The 24,395-nt window shown below is 45.5% G+C and overlaps 1 protein-coding gene across 2 annotated transcripts in view; it reads right to left on the reverse strand.

Moving 5' to 3' along the window:
* LRRIQ1 (leucine rich repeats and IQ motif containing 1) overlaps nucleotides 1–24,395 on the reverse strand; it is a 1,278,742-nt gene that overhangs the window by 513,320 nt on the left and 741,027 nt on the right. For both annotated transcript variants that reach the window (XR_015295276.1, XM_086917996.1), the window contains exon 17: nucleotides 9,541–9,660. Coding sequence is in view for 1 of the 2 variants with exons in the window: in XM_086917996.1 (XP_086774122.1) it covers nucleotides 9,541–9,660 (120 nt within the window). In the remaining variant the exon portion in view is untranslated. The remainder of the gene's footprint in view (nucleotides 1–9,540; nucleotides 9,661–24,395) is intronic.

Below are 24,395 nucleotides of genomic sequence, written 5' to 3' on the forward strand. Positions count from 1 at the left end.
CGGTGGTTCGGCAGCATCCCCAGTCTGTGAGGTAATACCAAAGTTTGTTTGCCACTACTGCCGCCGAACAATCTTTGTTGAGTGGGGGGCACTCTGTGTGCTGTGGCCGCACACAAACATCTCCAAACCACGTCCCCTTCCAACGGAAAGAAACAAGCCACACCAGTTCAGCAGGTCAGAAACGCGCTTTATTAAGCATTTCCAGGCATGACGCGTTTCGTCGTTAGACTTTCTCAAATGCCCTAATGTTAGGGAAGTGCTTTCCAAGTCCACCTATATATATATATATAGAGAGAGAGAGAGAGAGCGCGAGAGAGGGACCCCCTATATATATATATATATATATATATATATATATATATATATATATATATATATATATATATATATATATATATATATAGCAAAAGAGAGAGAGACAGAGATAGATGGATAGATGGATGGATGGACGGACGGACAGACAGACAGACAGACAGACAGACAGACAGACAGACAGACAGACAGACAGACAGACAGACAGACAGACAGACAGACAGACAGACAGACAGACAGACAGATATCTTTTAGATGATTAAGAAGAAGATTCCTCACTGTCAATTTCTGACACAGGTTCCTTTCTGCCTTTCAGCTTTTTAAGCTAGCAGCCTCCCCTCACGGTCTTCAAGTGTTTTAGTGGAAAAAGTACACCATACCTTAAAATCCTTTGCTTTAAGCGATGGTTACAGGCAATAAATGCAGTCCTGATGAGGGTCAACAAAGTGAAGCTTCTTGTTGCCACAAGTAGCACAGCACCTGAATAGGCCCTTTTATGCTTTTTCCAACATGGTGAAGTCAGGTTTGAGCAAGAAAAAATACAGATACAGATGGATATAGATATATCTGTAAATATCTGAAGAGATATAAACTCCAAATTCTTTGTAGGACAAGTCTGGAAGATGAAAAGCTGATCAGAGTTCAGTGGAGACTCACTAACTTGACGTGCTGTAGAAAATCTGAGGGACTGGAGCTACTCAAAGGAGTGTTCTAGAGGTGGATACAACCTGATTGGTCTAGACTTAAGTTTGGTATCTTTAAAAAAATGACAATGATAGGTTATTAAACTAAGAGGAGTAGGCCTTTTCTAGTCTATACTTATCATTACACTGCTTTTCAAAGGTACTAAGGGACCCCCATCTCAATGACGGGGAATTATTCAAGCATATGAATCTATTTAAATTCCAATACTGGTGTAAGTGAGTATTTCAATACATTGACTCATGCCTTCCACAGAGGTGAGGGCTAGTCCTGCTGTGGAAGGGGAAGGTGCTAAAACTACTATTATTGGGGTTTCTGGTTCAGTAAACAGTCCAGCATCCTTCAAAGTTTACGCCTCTAAGGGCTGAACAATGAGGTTTCAACTTCTCAGCAGTACTGTCACCCATCAATTTAGGAGGATATCTCCCATGTGGGATCCTGGGCAGGCACATCACCACCCAAAGGAAGTTGGGTATCTGGTGCTCTGGTGTCCAACTCAGCTCTGAGAAGTTCCCAGATCAAAAGATGATAACATTCAGTCAGACCCCCATTTCTGGACACATTTCCAGTGCAATCCCAACAGAAAGAGTCTTTCTGAGTTAATAAACTGCTACTAACAACTGGCAGTGCCAACTCTGCCATCCATCCATACAAGGTAGTACACTGAATGCCACAAATATGGAGAATCGTAACACTTGTTTAAAACTAGCAAAACTGTGGCATGAAATAGATAGAAGCAGGTTGTTATTGCTAGCTCAATGCAAGTGCCAGACTCCATTGTGATAATTGCAATCTTCAAATTACACTGCCTCTGAGAAAAGGTAAATAAACTTTAATCTTCACTTTTATTCTTTGTGGTCTGGCATCATTTGTTTTTACTTTATATACGCTTTATGTCTATAAGTTAATAAAAATGTAGTACACATTTTTACCACACAACATTTATGTTCCTTTATTACTGTGTTACATTTAGGGCCAAGTAATCCTGATGGAAAATAACACTGCACTCGTCTGCTGACAGCCATCATGGTCCCAAATTACAGGTTTGAGAAACCCTGTGCTAGGATCTCAAAAGGCACTGAACAAATACATGTTAAGGTAAGGCTTAACAGATGACCAAGAGTTGTCAGATATTGTATGTCTCATTGAAGAATGCACCTATTACGTATAATTAACTGATGTAATGAATAGAACGTCATGATCACATTCTAGGGGGACTGCCCCAAGTGAAGTGTAATGTGGTTCAACCTATTGGGGCTACCACTTATTGATTTATGGTTTATTGCTCAAACTACAAGAGTCCCATCTCCCCCATCCCCTTAAAAACCAGTCATTGGAGTTCACTGAAGTCCACATTATGTTTGTCAAGGTATTTATACTAGAGTAGAGGATCATGACCATGCAGTCAAATGCGTCAGCACCACTAGGTGTCAGATTAGCAGCATCAGTTTGAGACTAGCTGAGAATACAGGGTCATGAGGTATTGACACTGTTTATTATGCCAAGGGTCAGGTAAAGCATGCAGCAGTTGGTGCAACATATCCACAGTGTCTGGTGTCTGAAGTTGGATGACTAGAACTTGTTGGGAGTACTCACACCTTTATGTCTTCAGCTTCTTTGGTACCTCTGGTGGAAGGGTGTGAACTTAGATCCTCCAGCTCCTAGTGTGTTCATCTTGGTTGAGGGGTCTGCGGGTGCAGCTTCAGATTGAGAACGCAGTGCCCGAAAACCTACCTCACCCTGCTAAACGGGCATCAAATGTTTGGAGTCTAGCTTGGCGGCTCGGAAAATGCATTGGTTTAAGAGGTAGGATTCATTTATTAAGACATTTGCCTCCAGTTCGGCTGTCTGATGGGGCATGTCATGAGCAGGTTCCTCTTGCACAGGGGTTAGATGCATCATTGCTTCCTAGACACTAGGGCTTTTATATTTTATTGTATCTACTTCCTTTGCTTACTACAGCTCTAGGTATGGAAGTAATGGGCAGGCATCATGGTTCTTATCGATCCGGCAGCAATTGGGTTTCATTGCTTGTGTAACTTGCAATGGCTTGGATTCTGTTTTTGATGCTTTTTCTACTGTCCAGAAAAGGGACTCTCCTCTCTCTGAAATGTCTGCAGTTATCAGGTTTTTTTTTTAACTAAATGGCTGGGGTTGGTTCAACTGGGGCTTTTCAGGGGAGGGAGACTGTTCAGCTGTTTCGGTTTCCATCCACTTAAATGTCTTTTGCTCAACACTGGATCTCTTTTCAATCTTGGTTGCTGTCAAAGTGGGGTCAGTCTTGGGCACCCATACCTCAGACTTCCTGCTAGATGGTTTACCTTAGGGGCTGGTATTTGTCACACTTAAAATATGATGGGATGCTCTGAATGTTTTTTTGGTGTCTTTGTTGCTGGGTTGGAAATGCTGGCTCCATTGGTCATATAGTAGTTGCAGGGGTTTTTTCACTCTTTGGTCCTCCTAGGAAGTTTATTTTACCTCTTGGAGTTTGACTCTGGTTCTGTATGTGCAACAAGACCTGTCATTTGAGCTTTAGGTTCATATTCTCATGAACTTTCTGACCTAAAAGTCGGTCTTTCTGGGCCTATTTCTTCCCCACATTGATGGGGGGATTTAGGATCTTAAATTTGCACATCACCTTACTTCAGGGTTCTGGCGGATGCTTGGGTTCTACACACTGCTGCTGATTTTCTTGCTCACAGGCCTAATTTCATCTCAAACAAGACATGTTCGACCATCATATGAGGATGGATCTAGTCCTATTCCCTTAATGGGTCCGTAATATAGTGTGCTATATACCTGATGCTGTGGACTTCTGGGCCTGCAGGGTGCTTTTTGGGGACAGGTGGGTTGGAAGGGGGGAAACTAGCATCTTGGTTTTTATGGCCAATAGCATAGACCTGCTGGGTGTTTGTAGCTGGTGACTTAGGCCTCCTTGTCCATGTTTTTTACATATTGCCATTGGCATGTTCCTGAGATTGCGGCTGCAGCTGTTGGTCAAAACATTCTGTCAATCTGCATCTTTCATGTGTTCTTTCTTCCTTCATTACATGTTTTGGGGTTGCTCAACTGTCTTTCTGCGAAGTATCCATGCCTCAACCACTAGTTTCTTCTTTAGTATAGCTTTATGTTGTAATGACTATAACAATGAATCAGAAGACACAACTGTAATGTTTTGATTAAACAGGGTAATCCTCATTATCCCTGTTCCTAGTTACATTGATGCAATCCCTCCTTCCTACTTAAGCAGTTGTGGAAAGTTTTATTGGCATAAAAGGTTGTGGTTGTCTATCTGCTTCCATTTGTGAGATGAACAAAGGGAGGAGCCAAGACAAAGGGGAGGAGTTAGAACAAAAGAAGGGCTACTGCAATGATTCTCACCAGTTTACTTTCTGCACTAGAATTACATTTATGATAGTTATGGAGAGAAACAACCACCATATACATTTTGGAAATTTCCTTCTTGAAAATATAAAATAATCGTTAGGGCTTTTGACAAAGAAAAGTCCCCTGCATAGTGACAGGTGTGCTCCTGGGCCCAGAGTGGCCCAGACGCATAGATATCTGAATCGCTGGTACTTATTTTTGGTCCTGGACAAACACAGTTCATCCCTTTCTCATAGTAATAGCATCTTGTTAGGCCAGAAGAGGTGTACCAATTACTACCTTCGTAGTGGTAGAGGACTACTGCCCTTGCAAGGAGGTAAGTGACATGAGTGCGGTGGTGGCAGAATACCTGTTTTATGCTTAGAAAGAATCAGCAGAGTTAGCCAGCCTTTTTACCTGTGTCACTGGAGTGTGGTCTACCGTCCCACTCATGTAAAGTTCAGCTGATGTGTACATAATTCACACTTTGCTAACATAATGAATGTGTTTTGCACTGGGCAGCGCATGATACCTGCATATGCATGCTGGGATGTAGGTGTGCCTATGCATGGTACAAATCATGAAGGTCTGTGGGTACCATTTTGGAAGTACAGGGCCTGTATAGGCTAATGAAGGTGAGGACTGCAACTCCCAAACTGGCGATGTGGATAGCTGACATTTCTGAGGGCTGGAGTAGGAACACACACAGTGGAGGTAAGGGAGTAGAGCATCCTATCTGCACATCAAATGACTATTTGATTCCATGAGGAGCTATTTTTTTAAAGTGAGATGGCGTACCTGATAAGGATGGCACTGTAGGATCAGGGAATCATGATAGAGAGGAAGGCATAGGCTTTTGAACCTTTGGGAGGGATATTTCAGTGGAGGCTTTTAGCCAGGTGTGATCCCCAGCTACTCCCTAGGCCTGTGCATTGGGTCAATCAAATTTGGAGCTGCTCCGGGTGGAGCAGACTGCCTCTTTAACAAAGGACAGAACAGGAGGAAGGGCGCTTCAAATAAGTCGACACCCACAACTGGAATATCAAAGGATCAGACACTAAATTACGTCAGTGTCTGGATTTTGACTTTAAAGCTGGGAACTAGAGTCCCACAAGTTGTTTAACAGCACTGTTCAACAGGGGAGAAGATATTCAAGACTTCTATCTGCTGGAGCCAGGACTTGGAACCAAGATCAGCTATGCTTCCTGTTGGGTAAGGAGACATCACGCAGTAAGTCCAGACCACTTGCCCACCACCTGGAGCACCAGCCGTCTGCCTGCCTACCAAGACCAATAGACCCTGTGAGGAGAGTGTCTATAGGGAGCAAGGCCCAGTGGGGATCCTGCAAATGGATCCCAGTGAGCAAAGAGTGAGACACTTGGCCCATTTGGGATTGCTGCAAATAGAAATCGGAGGCCCCCGAGGGCAAGGTGAGGGCCATGGAGAAAGCTAGGGCTGTCGCTTTTGTGCTGAATATGAGGTGACTCCTGTGTGCCAGGAGAGTGCCACTGTGATATTAGGGCTGTCACCCTGGTGCAGGTGAAATCAGCGAGCCCCATGTGTCAGTAGGGGGCCACTGTTGAGGCCTGGATTAACATAGTCATTCAGCTGTGAAGATCACTTACTGATTGCGCAGGAGCCGCAGAGTGGACATCTGCCACCAATTCTGGCTATCTGGAGACTGAGGAGACAGGACAAATCATCGGACAAAGACGGGGGCAGGCCGCACACCCTCAGCATCAGAGCCCGCAGAGATGTGCCGCAGTCCTTCTAAACTTTCCGGCTGCCATTGTGTCAGGTAAAACTGTTCAAGGCCAGTAGGTCTGTTGTGAACTTGCACAAACTCAGCATTAAGCATGGGCGAATTTTGCGAATCTCGCGTTCGCGAATTTTGCGGATTTGCGAACTCGCAATCCGCAAAATCCGCGAATTCCCGCGAATTTTTTTTTTTTGTGTTCGCGCGTGTTTCTGCCAGTTCGCGAGGGTTTTTACAATTTCGCAATTTGCGAACTTACCTGTCGGGTCGCAAGTTTTGCGAACTTGTTGTTTCTACGTGTCCAGCCTGTTTGGGACACTCTTCTTCATCACTGCCACTCTCTGTCACCACTGCCACTCTCTGACTACTCATGCCACCCTCTGGCCCACCCATGCCACCCTCTGTTTCATCACCACACCCTCTGGTTGTCCAGTGTACATTATTTTCGGCAAAGCAAAGCACACCTTCCCTGCCTCAAGTGACCTGAATTAATTTGGGGCTGATTAATGTGTCACAGAATATTTTTTTAGCTGGCACCTGCTTCCTTAGTGCTTCCTGATTAGTGATCTTTTGCACTTGCTAATGCTTTCATTGTTGCAAAATTAGTTACAACACCTGCCCTGCCCCAACTGACAATAATGAATTAGGGGCTGATTAATGGATTTTAACTTCCAGCCTGGCACCTGCTTGTCTCCCTTAGCTGTAATTCAGGACCTTTGTGGCATATGTGTAACTATTCTGAGGTTCAGAGCAGGGTCACATAATAGTTGCAACTGGCAACTGAACTCTGGAGGGGCCCCTCAGGAAGCACTACAGGAAATGGCTACTAATGATGAGCCTGAACTTTTGAACCTGGTAAGTAGTTTCAGTTTTGCTAAGATCGTATTTCTGCAATTTAGCACTTACTCGCGGGGTGCGAAGTTGTACTGGCAAGCCGCGAACTCACGCGAACAGTGCGAGCAAGCCATAAAATCCGCTGCTCGCGGATTTTGCGGGAGATTCGCGGATCTCGCGGATTGCGAATTTACCGAAAATCCGCAAAATCCGCGAGCGAAACGGATTTTCCGCCCATGCTTACTCAGCATGTAGCACTGCTGAAGTGGGGACTAGCGTGGCCCGTACGTTGAAGTTGCCTCCAGTTTTGAACGGGGAATAACAAGCCTCACTAGAAGGGCCAGAGGCACTTTCGGATGGTGCCCAGGACGACACTAGTGTACCGACCTTAAGAGATTGTGAATATTATTTAATATCTTGCCTGCATGCTTTGTATTGTTTTTAATTGAATAACTAATTTTGTTCATTTGACTGGGCAATCAGCGTATTGCAATTGCTGTTGTACTTTGACGCTTGTGTACGCCCCACACCTACCTCCCCCTCGAACAGTCATGGACTGTTCGATCCGCGCTACCACTGGAAGGGGTACTTGGCCGAGTTACTAGTGCCCTTAATAGGCCAGACCCCCAGACAGGAGCAGTAAAAGGCCACAACGCCTATGGTTGGGTCCAGTAACCCGTGCCTGCCCCTTGGCTCTACGAAAAGGGTTCTGACAAAGGTAAAAATAAACGTGTCTGTTCTTAACAAGTTGTATCAAAACACATCTAATAATATTTTGCAACATAGTTCTGACATTGAAAAGTTGCCACTGGCTGACACTCAGGGTCGGCTCTAGGGCGGTGCGATCGGTGCCACCGCACTGGGCGCTGACTTGGGGTGAGGGCACCATTTTCATCCCTTTAAAAGTACCTGATGCCGTGTACTTTTTCCCCGCAATAAAAATGACAACTTCACTATTTAATGATCTTCCTGGAGAGAGTACGGAGCTTTGTCTAGTTAATGTTTTTACTGATCATAGGGCAGAGGGTTAATAAACCTGCTGCAAATAGGTGTGCCATTAACAAAGTGCATATAATATAAATAGGTCAATGGGTTACTGGTTTTGTCAGAGATCCTTTTCTTACTTGCAGTTTACAAGTTAAAGAATCCTAATATAGAGCAGTGAGCGAATAACCGCCGTCAAAGAACTGCATATTAGAGCTGTATATTTTTTGCCTAGACTTTCGTTGTTCTAATGTTGCAAAAGGGGCTCATTTGAGTAGAAATCAATTCTTATTATTAAAGAAAACCCCTACCAAGGACTCTTAAACAATACTGCTCATCAGTATGGATGACATGTGCCTCCTACCCCTTGTATATAACACCTAACAGGGGTTCAGGTAGAGAAGTCAAAATAGATATTCCAACTTCATGCAAACAATGAAAACAGAAAAGCGAAAAGAAGAAGCCTGCTTATTCATAAACAATTTTAAAAAACAGTTATAATTTATTATATATGTTAAAAGTTCAAGAAGAGATTTTTCACATATTGCCTTATTGGGCACTGAATCCACGTTGGGTGTGGTGGTAGTTCTAACCTGCCTACTACTACTCTTTCTATGACTTGACACTGGGTTCTTTATTCCTTAGTCTTTTCCTTTGAAGAAGCCTACTCGTTGAATGTATTTATGATTTTTTGTATTCTTTTTATTGTACAGCAATATATCGCTCAAGTCTATCTCAAGTCCTGCTGATGACCGCATAGTAACCCAGCGGTTGAAACTTCGTTGACGCTTTTTGTGGCCATAATTTTTAAAAGACACATTATTTTGTCTTTGTTGTTCTTTTGCACATGTAATGTTTGTTTGCCAGCCACTTGTTTTGTTTGTGAAGTTGATGGTTTTCTGTTGACCAACATTTTGTCTTGAGCGTAATGATTCTCTTCTTGAACTATTAACATATATAATAAATTATAACTGTTTTTTTTTAATTGTTTATGAATATGCAGGCTTTTTCTTTTCGCTTTTCTGTTTTCATTGTTTGCATGAAATTGGAATATCTATTTTGACTTCTCTACCTGAACCCCTGTTAGGTCGAGACTGTCCCTGGTTCAGGGTTGTTGGACAGCCCCTGTAGCCTGTTAATGATCCTACCCCTTGTAGGCCTGTATTTTATGTAACATTTCCTGTATACTGATTTTCACAGCGATGATTGATTGTCTCTATGCAATGCTGGGTGATGTTAAGTTTTCTGTCATCTTAAACTGGCATGAGTGGTGCTATAAAACGAAATGAATGTAAGAGACAGTGATTATGGAGACTTGAGGGGCACTGTCAAATAATGGTAGTGAGGGAATCTGTGGTGGAGGTGGTCATGGGGGTGGGGGCAACAAACATAGTCGCACAAGGCGCACACAGTGCTAAAGCCGGCCCTGTTTACACTATTTTTCAAAGTATAACACTCTGCATGACGTGGCTCAAAGCCATGTAGCAAACATTGTTTGTTATGCTGTGTGATTTTCAATACAACGTGCACTTTAATTACAGAAAAGGAAGAAATGATTTAGTATCTACAGTACGAATGCTACCTACTTCGTCATACGTAAAATCATCCAAATTTACTTCTTCGAAGTCCTCGTCCAGTTCATCAACTGCAATCGCAGCAAGAGCAGCGGAGAGTTTTTTCCTCAAATAGAAACCCTTCCAACAGGCCTGTACAAAAATGTTAAAACACATTATACGAGACTGTAAATCAAGTTCATATTCCCTACATTAATCCGTTGGGAACATTAAACACCTTAAACTTTCATTTTAAAACTCAAGGATTTTCTTTTTGCGCTTTGTGGCACTTAAAAATTCAAGACGAATGAAATCCCGCCATATGTCAGCATACCCAGGAGACTCTTCTGGTAAGAAGAATGGAATCCTAAAACTCCCTTCACTACAAGCTTAGGTCAACTAATTACATATCTGACAGTTCCAATGGGGCCATGGTAGCCCGGGGGAAAACGAGATACAAAGCAAAACACAAGCGTGCTCTTTCAGCAATTATATTTCTAAGGAGTAGGAATCAAACAGCCATTTGTTAGAGCTTCCAGTGGGTAAACGTGCTTTTACTCGCCATTGCACAACCAATGCATTGGCCAATGAACGACATGTTTTTCTTGCTTCCAATCATAACATCAGATGTGTACAGAAATAATGGTTGAAGACGGAATTCTAGCAACAAACAAAAGTAAAAACTAGAATTGGCAAAATAAGTAGGCCTGGCTTTAGTGCACCAACGCACGTAAAGAGACATTTACAAATTACCTTTATACGTGTTGCATGCATAAATGTTGTTTACCATATGAAAGTCTGCCCTACTGGCTTCCCCAATGCAGGAAAACGTAGCTGAGAATGCCACTTTCTGGAAAAATTCCGTACAGTAGCTAGATAATTGCATGTTTCGAAATTCATGACAACTGAGTGGATTCCTCCTGGACTCTAACTGAAGGTGTGGAGATTAAAAAAAACAATAGCAGGAGGCGAGAGAACTGTTCCTTTTGTTGGAGCCAAAACCACTTTGTGCCAATGAAATATTTTTTTTAACAGTGAATCAACCAGACAACTGTGCTGCCAAACCATACCAAACAAGCACTGGCATAGCCAATAGGCCACACCTTTGGAACCCACTGGCTTTGCCAATGTTTCTAGCTATGCTGTACAGCATCCCCGATGCTGAGCAGCATAGCTGCTATAATTTGTTTTAAAAAGCCATATGCAGTCAGCCGCATCATTTTGTCGGTGATCACAGCAAGCACCACATGCCTACAAAATGAAACAAGCATTTTAATTTTCTATCTGCTGATCCTATTTAGATTGGTAAACAACCAATAATATTGTGTGGGATGGATGCTTGGGTGCGTGTGTGTGGGGGGGGGGCAAAGGTGGGAACAAGCAACACAAGGGGGGGAAGGCGAGCAACGGGAAGGAGTGGGTGAAGCGAGGTGGGGGTAGAGGGAAGCAACCAGGTGGGGAAAGCCACGCAGAGGGAAGGAAGCAACAGGTGAGGGGGCGGGTGGCGAGATCAACGCTGAGGGTGAGGGCAAACAGAGATTGATAGGAACTTGGGTGAGGAAATTGAAAAGAGGCAACACAGATGAGGGAGAAGCACACAGACTAAAAAGCATTGTAGAGGAATGGATAATCCCAAAGGGCAGGGAAAAGCATACAGGCAGCGAGTGCAGCGCAGGGGGTGACATACATAAGGGAGACAGCAGTAAAACACATGCATTCTACTAGAGTGCTTAGCAAAAAGAAAAAAATAGCGCCTGAAAACAGAGCAGCGGAAGGAGACACATAATGAGCCCATGCTCCAGAGGCGGAACAAAGCAAAGAAGAGGAAGTCAAGCCCACACAGGCTAACAAATTAGAATCAAGCAAATGAGAGCTATAATGAAGCCAACAAATGGTAAGTAATGGGCAGGCACAAAGCCTACTGTAAGGTAACAAAATGTCTTCCAGTGCATGAACTGTCTGAGGCAAGACCAAAAGAACAAGTTACTTACCTTCGGTAACGCTTTTTCTGGTAAATACAATATCTGCCAGTGGATTCCTCACCTTGTGAATATCCCCCTTGCGTCAGCAACATTCGGAAATTCTTTTTGTAGCTTCGCGCCGACGTGGGTCCGGACGTCACAGAGACACGGCTCCGCTCGCGACTCCACTGACGTCACCGACGCCTATTACAGGCCCACGCCGGCGTGATGACATCAGTTCCGCCCTTTTTTCCGTGCCTTCGAGGCACACGGACGGACCGATGACAGTAGATATATACACAATATACACAGTATAGAAATCAAGGTAACACACACAGTGTGAAGTAAATGCAATAAAACATTTGACAATAAAATAATACATCAAAGATACTCTGGCATAGAAGAGTGGACAAAGGGGAGGCGGGTGGGTCAGTGAGGAATCCACAGGCAGATATTGTATCTACCAGAAAAAGCGTTACCGAAGGTAAGTAACTTGTTCTTCTGATAGATACATCTGCCGTGTGGATTCTCCTCACCTTGTGAATAGAGTCCCACAGCAGTCCCCACTCCCGGAGGAGGGTGTCCACTCTTCTAGACCAGGAAATCCTGAAGGACAGAGCGCGCAAAATGACCGTCCCTCCTCACTTCGGAATCCAAGCAGTAATGCTTCGCGAAAGTGTGGAGGGAAGACCAAGTTGCCGCTCTACAAATATCCTCCACAGGCACACCTCTAGCCAATGCAGAGGTCGAAGACTTAGCTCTAGTAGAATGAGCCCTTATGCCCTCTGGAGGTTCCTTACCAGCCAAAGAGTAGCAGATCTTAATGCAGAGGATGATCCATCTCGACAAAGTCCTCTTATGGACCGCTCTTCCTTTCTTGCAGCCAGCAAAGCCAATAAAGAGCTGGTCATCCATGCGACAGTCTTTAGTCCTGTCCAAGTAAAAAGACACCGCCCTCTTGGGGTCCAGATGATGTAATCTCTCCTCCTCCTTGGAAGGGTGCGGGGGAGGATAAAAGGTAGGGAGGGTAACAGATTGACCAAGGTGGAAAGGAGTTACCACCTTTGGCAGAAAAGCAGCCCTGGTCCTAAGAACCATTCGATCCGCATGAATGGACAGGAATGGGGGCTTGGAACTAAGAGCTTGAAGCTCACTTACCCTCCTTGCCGAGGTTATTGCAACGAGGAAAACTGTTTTGAAAGTCAGGAGCCTCATAGGACATTTGTGAAGAGGCTCAAAAGGAGCACCCATTAAAAATGTCAAAACTAAATTCAAATCTCACCGAGGCACTATAAAAGGGATAGGAGGGAACTTATTAGTGAGGCCCTTCAAAAACCTCAAAACTATAGGAGATTTAAACAGAGAAGGCTGGTCAGGCAAACAGATAAACGCCGACAGCGCTGACAGATAACCCTTCACCGTGGCAACAGCAAGACCCTGCTGTGCCAGAGAAAGGGCAAACTGGAGAACATCAGATAAATGGGTCTATGGACTTCTCCCTGCACCAAACAACACACTTAGACCACCTATAAGAATAGATGGACTTAGTGGAATCACGCCTGGCTGATAAAATGACATCCACCACATCGTGAGGGAGAGAGAAAGAAATCAGGTTGCCCCGTTCAATCTCCAGGCATGAAGGTGTAAGGTCTGGAGGTGGGGGTGTAGAATCTGAGAGAGGGGATCTGCCCTGAGAGGGAGACGGAGCGGCGGGTGAGAGGAGAGGTGGAGAAGGTCTGAGTACCACACCCTTCTTGGCCAATCCGGGGCAATCAATATGACTCGGGCCCGGTCTTGGCGAATTTTCCTCAGAACCCGAGTAATCAAGGGTATGGGAGGAAACGCGTAAAGGAGTTGCGAGCTCCAACTCAACTGAAACGCGTCCCCCAAGGCTCCTTGCATCGGATACTGGAGACTGCAGAATGACAGGCAGTGAGCATTCTCGTGATTGGCGAACAGGTCCACCCGAGGAGTCCCCCACATCCGAAAGATGTCGTGAACTACCTCTGGATGGAGCCTCCACTCGTGATCGGCAGAGAACTGCCGACTGAGACTATCTGCACGAACGTTCTGAACTCCGGCCAGATGATTTGCCATCAGACAAATCTGATGGTCCTGAACCCAGGACCAGAGACGCAACCCTACTCCTCCCTGTTTGTTGATGTACCACATCGCGGTCGTGTTGTCCGTCAGGACCTGAACTGACCGCCCGCGAAGGGAAGGGAGGAAGGCCTTGAGCGCCAGACGTATTGCCCGCAATTCTAGAAGGTTGATGTGAAGCAACCTTTCCTCTGGAGACCAAAGACCTTTGACCTCCAGGTCCCCCAGATGAGCACCCCACTCGAGAGTGGACGCATCCGTTATCACTGTGGCCAACGATGGAGGAATCTGAAAAGGCTTCCCTTGAGACAGATTGCCTTCCACACTCCACCAAGACAGATCCGCTGCAGTTTCTCCGGAGATCTTCACCGACTCCGAGAGATCTCCTTTGTGCTGATACCACTGCCTGCAGAGGCACCACTGGAGCGCCCTCATATGCCAGCGTGCATGGTTGACCAACAGGATGCATGAAGCCATCAGACCGAGCAGGCGAAGGACCTTCTGGACTGGAACAACCGCTCCATTGTAAAACAAAGGAATCATCTCCTGTATGTCGCGAATCCTTTGAGGGGGAGGGAATGCACGACACACAGTAGTGTCCAGTACCGCACCTATGAACAGGTTGCGCTGGGAGGGCACCAGGTGAGACTTGGGTACATTTATCGAAAAACCCAACCTGTGCAACAACTGAGTTGTCTCTTGCAGATGATGGAGCACCTTCTCCGGCGACTCCGCTTTGATCAGCCAGTCGTCTAGATACGGAAACACATGTATCCCCGTTCTCCTGAGATGAGCTGCCACCACTGCCATCACCTTGGTGAAGACTCGAGGCACAGTAGTAAGACCAAATGGAAGGACCACAAACTGGTAGTGTTGTGACCAAACCGTAAAATGGAGATACTTTCTGTGCGACTTCAAGATGGGAATATGAAAATACGCATCCTGCAAGTCGATGGAAACCATCCAGTCTTCTTCCAGCAGGGCTTGAAGAACCTGCGCAAGAGTGAGCATCTTGAACTTTTCCTGTTTCAGGTAAAGGTTCAAGATCCTGAGATCCAGGATTGGCCGAAGCCTGCCATCTTTCTTGGGGATCAGGAAATACCGGGAGTAGCACCCCTGACCCCTTTCCTGCTCTGGAACCACCTCTATCGCACCTTTTCTGAACAGAGCCAGGACTTCTTCCTGCAGGCGAAGCAGGTGGTCCTCCGAACAATAACCCTGGCAAGGAGGGTAATTGGGAGGGAATTCCTGGAAAGGAAGTGCATACCCATTCTCTACAAGATTGAGAACCCAAAGATCCAATGTTATTAATTCCCAATCTTGTAGAAAATGAGTAAGCCGACCCCCCACTGGGCCCACATGATCCGGAATGGCGGATCTAGGGCTGCTTTGCTGCGTTAGCCGGGGGTTGGGAAGGAGAGGAGGAGGAGGATTGACGACCTCTAGGGCGGGATCTTTGCCTGCCCCTGTATGACTTGTACAGCGTATTCTGCTGCTGTTGAGGCTCCTGCTGGGATGGTCTGTAAGAGCGAAAGGAAGATCTTCCGAACCCCCACAAGCGTCTACCAGTAGTACCTCTGGACTGAAGACCCAAAGATTTTGCAATGGCCCTACTGTCCTTAAAACGTTCCAAAGCAGCATCAGCCTTCTTGCCAAACAAACCTGAGCCATCAAAAGGCAAGTCCAACAAAGCAGACTGGACGTCTGCAGAGAACTCCGATGATTTAAGCCAGGCAGCCCTCCTGGTGGCCACGGAGGAGCCCATGACCCTTGCCACCGAATCAGCAGTGTCCAGACCACTCTGAATCACCTGTCTCGCAGCTGATTGAGTGTCTGATATCACTTCCTGAAAATCCTTCCTGTCATCCTCAGGAATTTTCGGAATCAGCTGCTTGACAGAATCCATCAAGGCATGGATATACCTCCCCATCAGACACGTTGCGTTGGTTGACTTTAACGCCATACTGTCTGAAGAGAAAACATTCCTGGCACTCTGATCTTGCTTTCTGGATTCTTTATCCCCAGGAACCTGTGGGAAAGCACCAGCAGATTTCTTTGAGCAAGCAGCCTGCACCACCAAACTCTCAGGCAAGGGATGAATTGATAAAAACGCAGGGTCCTCAGGTGCCACTCTGTATCTCCTCGCAACTGTTCTTGAAACTGCAGGAGCAGATAAAGGCTTCTTCCAAACCTCATAGATGGGCTCAGATAAGGCCTCGTTGAAGGGTAACACAGGTTCAATTACTGACGAGGGTGAATGAAGAACCTCAGTTAAAATATTAGGTTTATAATCAGCAGTGGGCAGAGTAATATTCAAAAGATTCGCTGCTTTCTTTATAACAGTGTGATAAGGCACCACATCCTTTGATGGTACATTTGACACTGAAGCCAACTCCCACTCAGGCGACAGTTCAAGCCCACTGGCCTCACACAAATCTTCAAAAGGATCTTCAGAATCCTGTAACTCCCCTTCTTCAGTATCCGAATATTGATACCTTTCCTCTTCCGGAAGTCTCTGGGCCTTTCTCCGAGACCTTTCCTTCACAGCAGAAGCCAACGGGTTCGGAATCGACTCCGACGGGGTCGGTGCCGGCGTCGAACCCGAAGTCGGACGAGGCTTCTCAACACGAGGTCGGGCAGAATCCTGCCTCGGAGTCGTAGGCATCGGCGTCGATGTGACTGGCGTCGACGGAGTCGGCGTCGTGCGCTTCGGCGTCGACGACACCAGAGGTGTCGGAAAATGCCAATGCGGTGGTATAGCCGGCATAAAAGGCATGAAGGGCGCAGGGGCACCCAAGTTGAATGCCATAGGACCCGTGGGACCAACAGGTGCACCAGACGGGAACATTGCCCTAGAATAGACACCAAACATGGCGTTCAGGAACCGAGAAGGATCCTGACCTGGAGCTGGAAACTCAGGATATAGATCTCTGGGTCGTTCCTGAGGAGGCGGAGTCGAAACGACGTCGACCTCTTCACCGAGTCCAGGAACCGGGGTCGACGAACCCGCAGGCACCGGAACCTCGACTTCACCAGCCCCCTGCTCCTCACCTTCATCCTCCTGACCAGAAGGATTGGATAGAACTGGAGAATGGACCTGCTTCTGAGATTCGGGTGAATCCGGATGTGAAGCCTCACCAACAGAGTTATGTTCCGATTCCGAAACCTCCACTTCCTTACTCAGAAGTTTGACCTGGGACTTCGGTCTTGAACTAGAGTCCTTTCCAGAGTGATGACGTGACTCATGGCTCCTCTTCTTGTGTTTCTTCCTCGAAGACTTCGAAGCGTGAGCCGAAGACGACTCCGAGCGTGACCTCGATCGAGACCTCGACCTCGATCGAGACCTCGACCGACGAGTTCGAGACTTTGAAGACTTCTTAACCTTCTTATTTTTAAGTTTAGCCACAAGGAGTTTCGCCTCTCTTTCTCTTAGCGCCTTCGGAGTCATCTTCTTGCAGCAAGGACAGTCCTCGACGTCATGTTTGGAACTTAAACACCAAACACAGCATTCATGAGGATCGGTGATAGACATAGTCTTGCCACATTCGCCGCAAGCCTTAAAACCAGTCTTCTTCGATGACATTTCGAAGAATATAAAGATTAACAGAATAACAGGATAATAGTAACAAAGTTACTGTAAAGCTACAGTACGATCCCTGAAAACCGTTAGCGTCGACAACGCGGAAAAAAGGGAACTGATGTCATCACGCCGGCGTGGGCCTGTAATAGGCGTCGGTGACGTCAGCGGAGTCGCGAGCGGAGCCGTGTCTCTGTGACGTCCGGACCCAGTCGGCCCGAAGCTACAAAAAGAATTTCCGAATGTTGCTGACGCAAGGGGGATATTCACAAGGTGAGGAATCCACACGGCAGATGTATCTATCAGAAAAGACTGGTCAGTGTAAGTATAAGAAACTAGAGCACAGCCAGATGGTCCTTTAACTGGAAATGCTGTCAGTGCTTCAAAGCATGCGATTGTAGTGAGTCACACTGCTACAATGATGCCAGTCACTCACCTTCTGTAACAAGGTTTAGCTTGCTGATTTTCATCTAGACCGTGATAACAATATATCATACACACAAATACCAAAAATAACAAGGGAATATTGATACGCTGATAAATAAAGTAAACACACTTTGTTTGCTGTACATTTCAATACGCTTTCTGTTTGTTGGATTGAGTGTTTTCTTGTGGTAGGGAATCCCTAGGAGGCAGGGCCAGCTCCTCCGTAATGGCAGAAGAGTGATGCCCCGCTAAGTCAGTCAGTGGCACATAAAATGGTAGTATAAAATTATTATATTTTTTTTCTGTTAACTAACTGAGCCAGGGAGTCTTGGGCGGGGCCAGACATGGCAGGGCGGAGGGGGTATGGTGCACTTTAAAGTGCACATGTCGGCACTTTCTCCTGGACAGTGTTAGAGAAACCCTTTATACCATCTCATGTGAGTGACAAAGCAAAATTCCATTTCAATAAAGAACAGAAATGGGTGTTTAGATTACGAAGCGATACCAAGGGGCTGAATGACACTATACCGTGGACCCTATTGTGATATCGCTAAGACTTGATTACTGAGCACCCCCATCTGTAATTTGCATTTAATGTCTAGGTGGGCTCACACTGGATAGGGAGAAGCAGACTGAACAATAAATATTATATTGAAAGGTTCCTCATTGAATTGATGGTCGGTACATAGGAAAGGCCACATATCAATAAGAGCAGAGACGGAGGTCTAGCGCCATGAGCTTCCTGATAAGATACAAGTAGACATCTTCATGTGTCCATCTGTCTTCGACATCTGGTTTGTGGTGTATTCAAACTTCAGATCAACAACCATTTCGCTTATGATAAGGTTATAAAAATCTGGCATTCTAAGGCTTGATTCGCCCCAGAGCTTTTCGGCATATATTTATATATCTTACACCTTTGTAATATATACCTGCATTGCTTGTAGCAGCTATATGTTTATATCTTATAGTTGTTTGCTTACATACCAGGGGGGCACTTACAACTCTGCCACAACGTCTCTGTGACTGATCCCTTTATTTTGATCATACCACTTTTTCTCTCCTTCTTTCAAATTTTATTGTGCACAGCATTGAACAATAAGAGAACATGAATCACGCATTACTCGTGTAAGCATGGTTGGTGTAATATGCCAAAGTCCTATGAAATGAGCAAGTCTGGGCTCAATGTAGTTTCCAAAAACATATTGTAACTGACGGTTCTGTTATTGAAAAACGCAGTGTTTGTAGGCAAATATACAAACACAGAACTACAAGACCGCCATTAGTGACATCTTCCTGTAGTCTAATGACGCGACGCTACATGCTCGCGGCATCTGTTTAGTTATAATGGATCATGGACTGTGCTCCGGTCCTCCCATGATCTTGGGTAAGGCACGGGGCACCGACGGAGAGATGAGGCTGGCTTTTGTGCGCAGGGCGTTTGAATGGGTGACTGCACTTCATTGTAGTCATGCGCGTTATGCTATGCGAGTTTGTTATGCAGCCGTGATATGGGTTGTGAATGCGCACGATGCAGGACAGACATTCACGAATGTGGCATGAACGAGTACCAGTTCATGGCAATCGTTGAGGTTGAGCTTGATACGAACAGAGCACGCTATGGAGGTGTTGAGATATAGTTGCTGATTTTGTGATGAGATGCGCTATTAGTCTTTAATAGCTGATGACGCAAGACGTGAAGTTTTTGTTGATCTTTCTATGAGTATAACAAACATGGAAACATCGCGTGGGACAACAGTGAATGTTTACTGTGGGGCCTTTTAAAGACAGAAAGTCTTAAAGATCTGATTCTCGTATATGCAAGTAACTCCCCGAAAGTATTTTTATAGTCTTCTATAGTATTATTACATAATATGCACATAAGAAATGAATAACAGAAGTCATGTGTTTTCAAGCTTACAACCTAGTTCAGCATAGTAGAGAAAGTCTTTGTGTCTGATGTGTTCTTCCCCAATGAATTTGATTTTAATGGTGCACTGTCTTTCAGATAGCAGTCCACCCAAGAATGGCTTTTGTGTATAACCCCCTTTTAAAGTTTGTTTACAATATTTGTTTACTGGGCAGGGTCTCATATACCTGAGTGATTACCGGGTGAGGTGAGGCTCAGGTTAGAGGTCAGGTGAGTGGATTTGTTCTTGATACATGGACAATGCCACTGAGATGGGCATGCAAAGTAAAAAAGAAAAAAAGACGAGCACGTTTTGATTGGTATATGTCCTTACAACAACTGTTTCTTGTTGTTTTTTGTCATTATTTCTTCCAGGGGTGAAAATTACTCTGCCTGTACTGAGGTAATAGGATTTAATACAATTGTTTTCCACAAATGCAGTAGCTTTTGAAGCATAGGTCCTGAAGAAAGCCTGGGCAAGTTGCCAGATTGGCTGAAACTAGTCGACCATTTTTGTGATCAGCGGCATATTTTTTACACGCCGCTTCGGCACTTTTTTACTAGGTTTGGGAGGAATATTATAATAAAAAGTTTCACTTCCCATTTTCCATCACCATGGATATCTACTGTTTATATCATGAAAAGTGCGGACTTAATAGTTATTAGTCCAACCTTTTTAGGTCTCGCTCTCGAGACCTATTGTCACCGAGATGCCTCTCAAGGGAGACAGACCGGGGCACGCGCGGCGATTGTGTTCTGTGGACGCGCTTACACATACAGCCCCTGCTTTCGCTTGGCTCTCTCTCTTTCTCTCGCGCATGCACGCACGCATGCGCCCCCCCCCCGCCGCCACACTTGTTTCAATCAGAATTCAAGTGGTTTCACATACAGTAGGAATAAGCAACCAAGACCAATTTGCTCTGTGATACTTGTAATCTTAAATTTTGAATAACGAAGTAAAACTACATGTAATGGCTTGTACCGATTGTACCAATTGTACCAATTGTTCTCTTCACACCCAACATGGAACACATCAAGAGTTGCCCCTCTCCTGGTATTTTTTGGTTATATGCGCTTAAGAGAGTTGAAGCCCGCCCATTCCTCACCACAAATAGATACATTCCTGTCTGAACATATCCCTGAGCTCCAAGGAGCAGTACATTAAATTAACTTTTTACCGTCCCAGGCCGGCGACGGTTCTCGAAACCAGGCTCACAGTGGGAAAGCTTGACTCAGCGAACCCTTGTGATTGAGCCGTTCAAGGGTCACTGGGTGCCCAAGACTGGCTCTCTCTGCCTGTGGTCGCAGGAGCACATTTCCTCCCGTCCCCGGCAGCAGCTTGGTCTGGGCGCTGCACCCGGCAGCTGGTGGGTGCGGAGCGCCTCGTGTGTATCCCAGGAGCTCCTCGCCCTGCCCCGCTCACAGGAGGCGCTCAGAGGAAGCGGCAGCGCTTGAAGCGCGCAACGTCTCTCGGGACAAAGAAAGCTGCGCACTCCTTACCTGCGCTCAGAAGTCTGCATCCAAATGCTGTGGAGCCTGGCCGTCCCGCGAGAGCCGGGTGGGGCGCCCTGCACAGGATTAGAAAACCACTAGGCTGTGTGCATGAAGCAAAGAGGACGGTGCCTCTTCTGGGCAGCTTTTTTTTCAAACATCCTGTATGTAAAGAGAAAAAAACAGAACAGGAAACACCAGCCAGCGATGCCAGCCATGCTGCAATCACAGGGCCTGCACCTGGAGAGAGCTTTGCTGACAGAGCTAGAAAGGCGACCGACCTCGGTGTGACTCAGGGGCCCTCTGCTCCCCCTCTTTCCCCCAGGCGGGGTCGGGGATCTCAAGCTGACATGTTAGAAACGAGTAACCTTTATTTTTTGTTTGCAGATTTATATAGCGAACTCGAACCGATGGTATTGTACAGGGCACAAGTCCTAAAAAAAAGAAGTGGGGGGACGCTGACGTCACAACAGAAAGTGACGTCACAAAATATGGCTTGCACCATCAGACTCATTGCCTCCCCTCGCTCACCCCTTAGATGCGATTGCATCAGAGACGCCAGCGCGTAAGCAGCGTTCTGAATGAGCTCCGATCTCGCCCCAGAGAGGCCAAACAGTAATTGTGTGGCTCCATTTGCTCCAGTTATCCAGCTCCCGGTAAAATAAGTGGGGGGAAGCCGTCCACCCGAGTGGTACCCCGACTCGAGCCCTGGTATTGTACCGCTTCTAAATAAGCACCAGTTCCGTTATCAAAGGACACATTCATTTTTGGTAGGCACGGAGAGATTAAGTGATTTGCCTAGAACCATAGGATGGCGAGCCGAACCAGAGGCTTGAACCTGTTTCTCCAGCTTCCAAGTTGGCAGCTCTGGTACTAAGGCCATGGCTCGCTTTATGGCCGCTCTTTACACAATACTTGTAGTTTTGGTTAACCTTAATAATACAAGGGTACAATTTTGAGGTACCACAGGAAAAAAAGAAAAAAAACAGCAGGCAAGGAGAGCAGCTCAAGCCTCCAATCAACAAAGTGGGATCTCTGCATGGGGTATACCTAAATTGTCTGTCAATGCTGAAACCTTTCCCTTGGAAGTGGGAAGATGTGGGGGTCGTCTTGTTGTTTTTTGCTGTCATGCCTCCTTGCTCCATCCCCAGCCATCGTAGAAAAAATGTTAACAAGATCAGGGTCTGTGTACCCAGCTGGAGTCAAGACGCAAGATCACGTTGGGGGTAAAGACTCTGGAAGGGCTGTGCTCTAAACAAAGAGATTCCTAGTGTTGGTAGTTTCATTAGCAAACTGCAGACGTTGGGACAGACAATAGAACAGAGGATGGATTTCCTAGCTCCGGCAGGCAGTCATGGAATTGGGGCAAGTGCGACGTGTGAGGAGTCACTAGCTTGGGTCACCAATATGGATAGAATGCATATGAAGCAGAAATTATATGAATTACCCGTGTGTATATCCCACAAATGAGCTAGAGCTTTAGTGGTCCGAAGGGTCGTATTTCCATGCATGCTAACATTTTAGAAGACGAAAGAGGGCGATTTAAAAATAATAATTGGGAGATTGTATCACTCCCATTAACTGCTACGGAGGCCTGAATCGGGTATATTGGCACATATGATGCTGCAGGTTAGGATATCAAAAATATAAATATGTTTTTTTCCTTACCTGTCAGGAGTACGGCGAAAACGCTTTGGCAGGCAGAGATAGTTTGACAGTTATGTTGCACTCTGGTAAGGTGACTAGATTTTCAGAACCTAATAAAACCGAGACAGCCATTGACATAGACAAGCATTTGCAATGCAATAGGTCTCGCATTTATGCGAGTTTGAGCTATTGGCATTGTAAATGACAATGCCTTTTATTTTTGTTTTGCTTTTTAAAAACCTAAATAAAAGGCATTGTCATTTACAATGCCAATAGCTTAAACTGGCGTAAATGCGAGACCTATTGCATTGCAAATGCTTGTGTTCCATCAAATGTTGCGTGAATGCATCATGAGAATACGTCACACAATCTTTAATCATGCAGATGATGCACCTGCATATTTTGCACATCTGGTTACAGAGGATGCAATGCCAAGTACATTGCAACACTTTGCTCAATTGCGTGATTGTTAACTGCGGGTGGGCAACATCATTTCCTCACCTACAGCTATTTACTAAGTTTCTCCCATGCGCATGTTAAAAGCACGAGAAGACTCAGTGGAGATAAGGGGTGACACTCACCTTCCTCGAGAAGGTGTGGTAGTTATGGTGGGAAATTACATAGGATGACACCTATCACCAAAAAGAACGTCTGATTCCCACAAGGCCTGTGGTGACCACTGGTTTTGTTGGTGACCACAGCGGCCCTATGAAGTATCCCTATGCTTGCATATGCGACTGCTAGGGTGATTGTATATGGCAAGTCCCTTAGAGTTTTGTTACACCTCTTTCTTTCAGACTGCTCGACAGTGTGAGGAGGGTGGAGAGAGGTGGAGGGAGGGCTGGTGCAGACGGTTTGTAGGCTCAGCATCACAATTTAAGTAAACAACACCTTCCTAGTTCACAGGACGTCCTCAGTTAGAATTTAGCAGAGCCTATCTTAAATTACAATAAAAAAACGGCCTGCACTGCTGGCGTCCAAGTTCACAGCCTACCACTATGCATCCTAATCCAAACTTCTGCAGTTGACTGACGTTGTGTGATTCTGTGTAAAGGACTTTATTTCATTTCACTATGGCTTCAAGTGTAAAACAAACATTGAAAATGCAATAGGCCTCGCCTTTTATTAAGTTAAAGCCATTTGCTTTGCTATACAATACCATTAGCAAAGCAAAGGGCTTTAACTTAATCAAAGGCGAGACCTAATGCATTTCAATGCTTGTCTTCAAGGTGGTTTCCAAATAGCATGTACATTCCCATGCACAGGATAGACCGCATGTTTCCAGCCAGAGCCTTGCATTTTTTTATACATATATTAAAGTGCAAATCTTGCGCACACACATGTACGCACACACACACCATACGAAATTATATCAGAGAAAAGAAAACATAACACCCATACATTGCCCGGACACAATGAGCAATTAACGTCATACAATGCTAGACGTTTTTCAGTGTAGTACAAGTTGAAAAGGTATTTCTGAGACAGGCATGGATAATTTCTAATTAAACATAGCCAGACCCATAGCTAGGAATATTCTATTAAAAGGATTATTTGGATTTGGTAACGATGTGCAGTGCGAGCTTGGTGGGTAGGATCACTGGTCAAAACTAGACAGAATTTTAAGTGGTGCCTGGGAGATTATTGTCATTTGAATTTTATGCTGAAGGACACGGTTTAGAGCCGCTTGGCCACGAGGAGATAAACAACATTGGCAATTCGTTTGGGGAGGCTGAGCTTAAAGTCATTCTGAGTTAATGTTAATGTGTGTATTAAA

Source organism: Lissotriton vulgaris, chromosome 1_1, assembly GCF_964263255.1.
Source record: "Lissotriton vulgaris chromosome 1_1, aLisVul1.2, whole genome shotgun sequence".
Lineage (NCBI taxonomy): Eukaryota > Metazoa > Chordata > Amphibia > Caudata > Salamandridae > Lissotriton > Lissotriton vulgaris.